Source organism: Oncorhynchus keta, chromosome 6 (genome assembly GCF_023373465.1).
Source record: "Oncorhynchus keta strain PuntledgeMale-10-30-2019 chromosome 6, Oket_V2, whole genome shotgun sequence".
Lineage (NCBI taxonomy): Eukaryota > Metazoa > Chordata > Actinopteri > Salmoniformes > Salmonidae > Oncorhynchus > Oncorhynchus keta.
In genome coordinates, this window is record NC_068426.1 from 17,381,217 (window position 1) to 17,391,062 (window position 9,846).

Consider the following 9,846-nt stretch of genomic DNA (forward strand, 5'->3'; position numbering starts at 1 on the left):
ATGTGATACCGCCTGGGACAGTAGTGACGCCTCTTGCACTGAGACGCAGTACTTTAGACTGCTGCGCCACTCGGGAGCCCTCATTGAATGACCCCATGCCATGATTAGATAGTGGAAAAACACACCTCTTTTGTAAGTTCTTTAAAAAGATAAACCAATTTACCAACATTTCTGAAAATGGATATATAGTGTTTTGGAATGAAAATGGATATATAGCGTTTTGGAATTGAAATTATATATAGTGTTTTGGAATGAAAATGGATATATAGTGTTTTGGAATGAACAGGCTCCAGACCTTGTTACCTGGTTAGTGCTGGGCCTGTTTACACCTGCTAAAAAGCTTGTGTGTGTGAGTTTGTGAGTATGCGTGCGCCTCGTGTGTGTGAAGAGGAGGTGTGGGGTGTATGTGACACAGAGAAGCCAATGATCCCCAAGGCAACCGCTGCTCTCTCACTATCTGAAGCACTCTGCACAGCCTCTCAATCAACTCGGCACTGATAAGAGCTCCAACATGTTTGCCCTGTCTCTCCCTCCTTCCCCCTCCGTCCTCTACACCCCCCAGCTCACCCTCTTGCTGTTTCCCCTAATCTCTTCCATGTGATATACTGTGTTAACATCACCAGTTGTGTTTATGTTGTTCTCGTCCAGTTCTATGATTTTTCTTCTTGCTCTTACTGCAGTGTACATTTTTCCTCATCCTCACCATGTTTTACCATCGTGTTTTTGTTCACATACTACATCAACTCATCTCACCCGTCCAGCCTTCATGGTATCTCCCCCTCAAGCCTTCATGGTATCTCTCCCTCGAGCCTTCATGGTATCTCCCCCTCCAGCCTTCATGGTATCTCCCCCTCCAGCCTTCATGGTATCTCTCCCTCGAGCCTTCATGGTATCTCCCCTCCAGCCTTCATGGTATCTCCCCCTCGAGCCTTCATGGTATCTCCCCCTCCAGCCTTCATGGTATCTCTCCCTCGAGCCTTCATGGTATCTCCCCCTCGAGCCTTCATGGTATCTCCCCCTCCAGCCTTCATGGTATCTCTCCCTCGAACCTTCATGGTATCTCCCCGTCCAGCCTTCATGGTATCTCTCCCTCGAGCCTTCATGGTATCTCCCCCTCCAGCCTTCATGGTATCTCTCCCTCGAACCTTCATGGTATCTCCCCGTCCAGCCTTCATGGTATCTCTCCCTCGAACCTTCATGGTATCTCCCCCTCCAGCCTTCATGGTATCTCTCCCTCGAACCTTCATGGTATCTCCCCGTCCAGTCAGCCTGATGTTCCTATATCTTTTTTAAGAGGCTGTCATCATTTTCCTTGGAGTGTGAGTGACATGTGAAGAATCCTTCACCCTTTGATTACTGATTGAGCATTCTCAAGTTCTTTGGTTCCTGCTTGATTATCTACAACTCTTATTTTTACCTGCAGGGCAGCAAAGATCAACTGAACCAAAATCAAAAGTTTTTTTTCACATGGACAATCACAGTGAAAATAAATACTTTAAAATGTTATTGGCTCAGTTACCTCTGTTGGGATCCATGAATGCCTGGCTAAGCCTACACACAAGGTAGCAGCCCTGTTTTTCAAAAGCATGGTGATGCAGCTATTGTTAATGTGTATAATATTGATATTACCAATCTGTGCCTTTATTATATAAATTAAGACGGAATGAATTCCCTTTTAGCAGAGTACACGTGTGCACAGAGGCCTTGGAAACATGCTCAAATAAATCAACAAAATGATTCAGATTGCTCCCCTTTACACTTAACAACAAGATAAACAAAATGTGTAAATAAATCTACTATCCAACCTCGACTCACGAAGCCCAAGTCAGATCCCCCTCCATGTACTCCCCCCGCCGCCCTCTCTCTCTCCTTTCCCATTTATTCCCTCATTCCTCTCTCTCTCTCCTTTCCCATTTCTTCCCCCATCCCTCTCGCTCTCCTTCGATGCTCTCAGTGGGAGTGTGCAGTAATTACGCAGTCAGACTGTGTTTACAGATGCAAAAGCGCTTAAATTTATTCCAACAGTTAGCAGTAATTCCCCACTTTAATTTATAGCTCCCCACCCCATAGGGAGAGAGAGGAGAGAGAGAGAGGGAAAGAATAAATAGAGAGAGAGTGAGAGGGAGAGAGAGAGAGAGAGAGAGAGAGAGAGAGAGAACGAGAGAGAGAGAGAGAGAGAGAGAGAGAGAGAGAGAGAGAGAGAGGGAAAGAATAGAGAGAGAGAGTGAGAGGGAGAGAGAGAGAGAGAGAGAGAGAGAGAGAGAGAGAGAGAGAACAAGAGAGCGAGATAGAGAGAGGGAACAAGAGAGAGGGAAGAGAGAGAGAGAAGAGAGAGAGAGAGAGAGAGAGAGAGAGAGGAGGGAGGGAGGAGAGGAGAGGAGAGAGAGAGAGAGAGAGAGAGAGAGCATATACAGTATTATAGTATTGACCCCCACTCACTGTACCCTGCTTACCATACCATGCTTTAAAGTGGCAATCAGTAGTTGAAACAATAGCAAAGCCACCTCCCCGCCCCTGTTTCGGTAAAAAGCTAAGGGATGGGGTTGGAGAAATAAAATAAAAAAATGTATTGGTCACATACACATGGCTAGCAGATGTTAATGTGAGTGTAGTGAAATGCTTGTGCTTTTAGTTCCGACAGTGCAGTAATATCTAACAAGTAATCTAACAATTCCCCAACAAGTACCTAATACACACACATCTAACAAGTAATTTAACAATTACCCAACAAGTACCTAATATACACAAATCTAAAGGGATGAATGAGTATATGTACCTATAAGTATATGGATGAGAGATGGCCCAGTGCCATAAACATGGTGCTGTAGATGGTATAAAATACAGTACATACATGTGATATGAGTAATCTAAGGTATGTAAAACATTATTAAACTGGCACTATTTAAAATGCCATTGTTTAAAGTGATTAGTGATCCATTTATGAAAGAGTCCAGTGATTGGGTCTCAATGTAGGCATCAGCCTCTCTGAATTAGTGATGGCTGTTTAACAGTCTGACGGCCTTGAGATAGAAGCTGTTTTTCAGTCTCTTGGTCCCAGCTTTGATGCACCTGTACTGACCTCGCCTTCTGGATGATAGCGGTGTGAACAGGCAGGGGCTTGGGTGGTTGATGTCCTTGATGATCTTTATGGCCTTCCTGTGACAGCGGGTGCTGTAGGTGTCATGGAGGGCAGGTAGTTTGCCCCCGTTGATGCGTTGTGCAGACCACCCTCTGGAGAGCCTTGTGTTGTGGGCGGAGCAGTTGCCGTACCAGCCCAACAGGATGCTCTCGATTGTGCATCTGTAAAAGTTGGTCAGGGTTTTGGGTGACAAGACAAATTTCTTCAGCCTCCTGAGGTTGAAGAGGCGCTGTTGCATAGACAGAGCTGTGGATGCAAGGACTGACCATCCATGATATCAAAATGATAGTTTTAACCATGTTTTAAAGCTATATTGTGTTTGTTAACATTTACATTGTTTACACACATTGGAGTAAAATAAGGGTATATCATGGGTTCTGATGGGGTATGACAGTTGAACTAAGCTCATAAGTTCTATTCTTCAATAATCAATAAGTGAATATCATCCATTTGTAAGTCCAAAGATTGATGTAGCAACTGCATATTGCCTCTTTAAGAGATGTAATAATATTTTTCCAATTTACTAGGCCTTTTCATTGAATGTTTCATTTCTATTGAAAGACTTTGACCGACCAGAAATTGGAAGGGATTTGACCCTTTTCTGTTGAAACCAATTGGAAATATAATCTGTGAGTGGATTCCTCCGGAGACAGACAATGGTGAAGAATCTTTTCAATTCCATGAAGAACAAACCATAGGAAAATATATCCAATGATCTACATTAAAATGTCTCTTAAATCTGGCCATTCTTTCATGTCCCTGGAAGGTATGTTGTGTTTGCGTGCTGACTATTGAAGCTTTATTAATATCATCCATTAATATTAATATCCAGTGTGACAAGCTGGATGGCCTGCAGTGACATTTCAGATACTGTGTTCGATGACGTCAAACGCCACGTTTATCAATGTGGTTCCAAAACGGTCAATGACTTTGTGGCCATTAGTCAGTGTGGCTAATGTCAGTCTTGCTGTGGCCATTAGTCAGTGTGGCTAATGTCAGTCTTGCTGTGGCCATTAGCACTTCATACATTGAATATTTACAGTCAGAGGACCCCCCCCCATTCACCATGGAGTCCAGATCAAACAGCATGCGGTACTCTGTCTGGGCATTAAGTGGTGTCGTCCGCCAAGCTTTTTAGTGCTTGGTGTTCCTATTTACAGAGAGTCTCTGTCTCTAGGGGGGAAAGCCAGAGTGTGTTATGTGCTCATGTGTGTGTTTTCCATGGGCTTCCAAAGTGTTTGTGTCTATTAGAACTGGAGTACACGTTTGAGTGGTAGATGCATGATGTATCGCCAGATGGGGGATAACATTCTAACCATCCTGTTACTTTAAGGAAGAAGGGAGAAGGGAATCATACTGTTTAGCCTGAGAGCTTATTAATCTGGGTCCAGGGAACTGGTCCCAAGATATCATGTGTCAGACATGGATGTGGCAGTAGAGTAGTAGTTCGCTATTCTGGTATAAGCGTGGGTAGAGCCTGGGCTGAGCATGGGGAGAGGGAGGCAGCTCACTGAGCATGGGTAGAGCCTGGGCTGAGCATGGGGAGAGGGAGGCAGCTCGCTGAGCATGGGTAGAGCCTGGGCTGAGCATGGGGAGAGGGAGGCAGCTCACTGAGCATGGGTAGAGCCTGGGCTGAGCATGGGGAGAGGGAGGCAGCTCGCTGAGCATGGGTAGAGCCTGGGCTGAGCATGGGGAGAGGGAGGCAGCTCGCTGAGCATGGGTAGAGCCTGGGCTGAGCATGGGGAGAGGGAGGCAGCTCACTGAGCATGGGTAGAGCCTGGGCTGAGCATGGGTAGAGCCTGGGCTGAGCATGGGGAGAGGGAGGCAGCTCGCTGAGCATGGGTAGAGCCTGGGCTGAGCATGGGGAGAGGGAGGCAGCTCGCTGAGCATGGGTAGAGCCTGGGCTGGCATGGGTAGAGCCTGGGCTGAGCATGGGTAGAGCCTGGGCTGAGCATGGGGAGAGGGAGGCAGCTCGCTGAGCATGGGTAGAGCCTGGGCTGAGCATGGGTAGAGCCTGGGCTGAGCATGGGGAGAGGGAGGCAGCTCACTGAGCATGGGTAGAGCCTGGGCTGAGCATGGGTAGAGCCTGGGCTGAGCATGGGGAGAGGGAGGCAGCTCGCTGAGCATGGGTAGAGGGAGTGGGAGTCACTGGTTGTTTAGCAGGCCCGGAGGCCCATTGAGGGTGTTCTACCACTGCAAGGGGCTGCTTCTAGAGGGAGAGGGATGATGGGGCGGCAGGAGGGATACTGTATGTGCAGCCGGGAGACTTCGTAATTTAGTTTAGAGTTGAAAGGTAGTAAAATACAGGAGGGGTCTGGTCTTGTGTTTGAGACTGTTTGGGTGTTTTGGGGGATTTGTTATTGGTGATAGGGATCCCTGAGCCAACCTGTGTACCACCGGAAGGTTCACCCCAGTGGAGCAGAGAAACAAACAGAAGACATCATCATGGGGACCCAGCGTCTGGTCTCTCTGCCCTCTGTGGCTAATTAACATCAGTGAATGCCCACGTGGCCTTACACATCCTCATCCCCAACGTTCCTCTATGTTTCTCCCAGAGAAAGTTGCTGATGTACAGATGCATCACACATGCGCTCTCTCGCTCTCTCCCTCTCACGCTCTCTCGCTCTCTCCCTCTCTCACTCTCTCCCTCTCTCCCTCTCTCCCACTCTCCCTCTCTCCCTCTCTCGCTCTCTCCCTCTCTCCCTCTCTCGCTCTCTCCCTCTCTCCCTCTCCCCCTCTCTCGCTCTCTCGCTCTCTCCCTCTCTCGCTCTCTCCCTCTCTCCCTCTCGCTCTCTCCCTCTCTCGCTCTCTCCCTCTCGCTCTCTCCCTCTCTCGCTCTCTCCCTCTCGCTCTCTCTCTCCCTCTCTTTCTCGCTGAATTATGTTCACTGTTAATGGAATGCAAGATATTCAGCATGTATCAAAGCATGAAGACAATTGATGAATGCAACACTTAACACAAATTAAACCCTTTCTTAGGCAGGCAACATCAATGATGTTACACATTTCAATGTTGAAAAGAGAACAAGGTTCAAAGCAGCATGGCATTATTATTTTGCTGTCATTTTGTCACACAATTTTAGATTACAATGAGTCATGTCAACTGTGCTCCTCTTGTCTGTCTCATCTAGTGTTTTTTTTAACAGTCCTTCTCCTTCCCTTTATTTATTGTAATCTGTATAAATATAGTTTTTATAATGCCAACATCAATACCGTGTTTGTATAAAATGTACCCTCACTCAGCCTCCCGAGTGGCACAGTGGTCTAAGGCAATGCATCGCAGTGCTTGAGGTGTCACTACAGATAGGGTGCACAATTGGCCGAGCGTTGTCCGGGTTAGGGGAGGGTTTAGCCGGGGGGGCTTTAAAGTATTTAGTCAGCCACCAATTGTGCATGTTCTCCCACTTAAGAAGATGATAGGCCTGTAATTTTCATCATAGGTACACTTCAACTATGACAGACAAAATGAGGTAAAAAAAATCCAGAAAAATCACATTGCAGGATTTTTAATGAATTTATTTATAAGTATTTGGTCACCTACAAACAAGCAAGATTTCTGGATCTCACAGACCTGTAACTTCTTCTTTAAGAGGCTCCTCTGTCCTCCACTCGTTACCTGTATTAATGGCACCTGTTTGAACTTGTTATCAGTATAAAAGACACCTGTCCACAACCTCAAACAGTCACACTCCAAACTCCACTATGGCCAAGACCAAAGAGCTGTCAAAGGACACCAGAAACAAAATTATAGACCTGCACCAGGCTGGGAAGACTGAATCTGCAATAGGTAAGCAGTTTGGTTTGAAGAAATCAACTGTGGGAGCAATTATTAGGAAATGGAAGACATACAAGACCACTGATAATCTCCCTCGATCTGGGGCTCCACGCAAGATCTCACCATGTGGGGTCAAAATGATCACAAGAGCGGTGAGCAAAAATCCCAGAACCACACGGAGGGACCTAGTGAATGACCTGCAGAGAGCTGGGACCAAAGTAACAAAGCCTACCATCAGTAACACACTATGCCGCCAGGGACTCAAATCCTGCAGTGCCAGACGTGTCCCCCTGCTTAAGCCAGTACATGTCCAGGCCCGTCTGAAGTTTGCTAGAGAGCATTTGGATGATCCAGAAGAAGATTGGGAGAATGTCATATGGTCAGATGAAACCAAAATAGAACTTTTTGGTAAAAACTCAACTCGTCGTGTTTGGAGGACAAAGAATGCTGAGTTGCATCCAAAGAACACCATACCTACTGTGAAGCATTGGGGTGGAAACATCATGCTTTGGGTCTGTTTTTCTGCAAAGGGACCAGGACGACTGATCCGTGTACAGGAAAGAATGAATGGGGCCATGTATCGTGAGATTTTGAATGAAAACCTCCTTCCATCAGCAAGGGCATTGAAGAGGAAACGTGGCTGAGTCTTTCAGCATGACAATGATCCCAAACACACCACCCGGGCAACGAAGGAGTGGCTCCGTAAGAAGCATTTCAAGGTCCTGGAGTGGCCTAGCCAGTCTCCAGGTCTCAACCCCATAGAATTTTTTTGGAGGGAGTTGAAAGTCCGTGTTGCCCAGCAACAGCCCCAAAACATCACTGCTCTAGAGGAGATCTGCATGGAGGAATGGGCCAAAATACCAGCAACAGTGTGTGAAAACCTTGTGAAGACTTACAGAAAACATTTGACCTCTGTCATTGCCAACAAAGGGTATATAACAAAGTATTGAGATCAACTTTTGTTATTGACCAAATACTTCTTTTCCACCATAATTTGCAAATAAATTCATTAAAAATCCTACAATGTGATGTTCTGGATTTTTTTTCCTATTTTGTCTGTCATAGTTGAAGTGTACCTATGATGAAAATTACAGGCCTCTCTCATCTTAAGTGGGAGAACTTGCACAATTGGTGGCTGACTAAATATTTTTTTGCCCCACTGTATATACACTACTGTTCGAAAGTTTGTGGTCACTTAGAAATGTCCTTGTTTTTGAAAGTAAAGCACATTTTTTTGTCCATGAAAATAACATCAAATTGATCAGAAATAGAGTGTAGGCATTGTTAATGTTGTAAATGACTATTGTAGCTGGAAACTTTTGTAGCTAATTGATCATTAGAAAACCCTTTTGCAATTATGTTAGTACAGCTGAAAACTGTTGTTCTGATTAAAGAAGCAATAACACCGGCCTTCTTTAGACTAGTTGAGTATCTGTAGCATCAGCATTTTTGTTGGTTCGATTACAGGCTGAAAATGGCCAAACACAAGTAACTTTCTTCTGAAACTCGTCAGTCTATTCTTATTATGAGAAATGAAGGCTATTCCATGTGAGAAATTGCCAAGAAACTGAAGATCTCTCGTACAATGCTGTGTACTACTCCCTTCACAGAACAGCGCAAACTGTGTCTAACCAGAATAGAAAAAGGAGTGGGAGGCTCCAGTGCACAACTGAGCAAGAGGACAAGTACATTTGTGCCTAGTTTGAGAAACAGACGCCTCACATGTCCTCAACTGGCAGCTTCATTACACAGTACCCGCAAAACACCAGCCCTCAACGTCAACAGTGAAGAGGCAACTCCGGGATGCTGGCCTTCTGTATTTCTGATCAATTTGATGTTATTTGAATGGACAAAAAAATGGCTTTTCTTTCAAAAACGAGAACATTTCTAAGCGACCCCAAACTTTTGAAGGGTAGTGTATATACAGTGCCTTTGCGAAAGTATTCGGCCCCCTTGAACTTTGCGACCTTTTGCCACATTTCAGGCTTCAAACATTAAAGATATAAAACATAAAGATATAAAACTGTATTTTTTTGCCTGGTGTGTTCCTTGTTCTTCATGATGCTCTCTGCGCTTTTAACGGACCTCTGAGACTATCACAGTGCAGGTGCATTTATACGGAGACTTGATTACACACAGGTGGATTGTATTTATCATCATTAGTCATTTAGGTCAACATTGGATCATTCAGAGATCCTCACTGAACTTCTGGAGAGAGTTTGCTGTACTGAAAGTAAAGGGGCTGAATAATTTTGCACGCCCAATGTTTCAGTTTTTGATTTGTTAAAAAAGTTTGAAATATCCAATAAATGTCGTTCCACTTCATGATTGTGTCCCACTTGTTGTTGATTCTTCACCAAAAAATACAGTTTTATATCTTTATGTTTGAAGCCTGAAATGTGGCAAAAGGTCGCAAAGTTCAAGGGGGCCGAATACTTTCGCAAGGCACTGTACATACATTCACTGGCAAGATTATTAGGTACACTCATCTAGTACCAAGTCGGACCCCCCTTTGCCTCCAGAACAGCCTGAATTCTTTGGGGAATTATACAAAGTGTCGCAAATGTTCCACAGGGATGTTGGTCCATTCTGGCGAGATGGCATCACGCAGTTGCTGCAGATTGGATGATGGTACGTTCTTGTTGCGAACAGCCTGTTCAATCTCATCCCAAAGATGCTCTATTAGGTTATGGTCTGGGGACTGTGCAGGCCACTAAAGTAAACTGAACTCGCTGTCATCTTCCAGGCAATGTTTTTCCACTCCTCAATTGTCCAGTGTTGGTGATCGTGTGACCAATAGAACCACCTCTTCTTGTTTTTAGCTGATAGGAGTGGAACTTGGTGTGGTTGTCTGCTGTAATAGCCCATCCGTGACAAGAACCAATGAGTTGTGCGTTCCAAGATGCCACTTTGCACACCACAATTGTACTGCG

At 45.3% G+C, this 9,846-nt stretch overlaps 1 protein-coding gene across 1 annotated transcript in view; it reads right to left on the reverse strand.

Moving 5' to 3' along the window:
• The window catches only part of LOC127930836 (dentin sialophosphoprotein-like), a 68,176-nt gene extending 62,910 nt beyond the window's left edge, over positions 1-5,266 (reverse strand). Inside the window, exon 1 of the mRNA XM_052521768.1 lies at positions 4,651-5,266. Within this exon, the coding sequence (XP_052377728.1) occupies positions 4,651-5,266 (616 nt within the window). The remainder of the gene's footprint in view (positions 1-4,650) is intronic.
• Between the last annotated feature and the right edge of the window lie 4,580 nt (positions 5,267-9,846).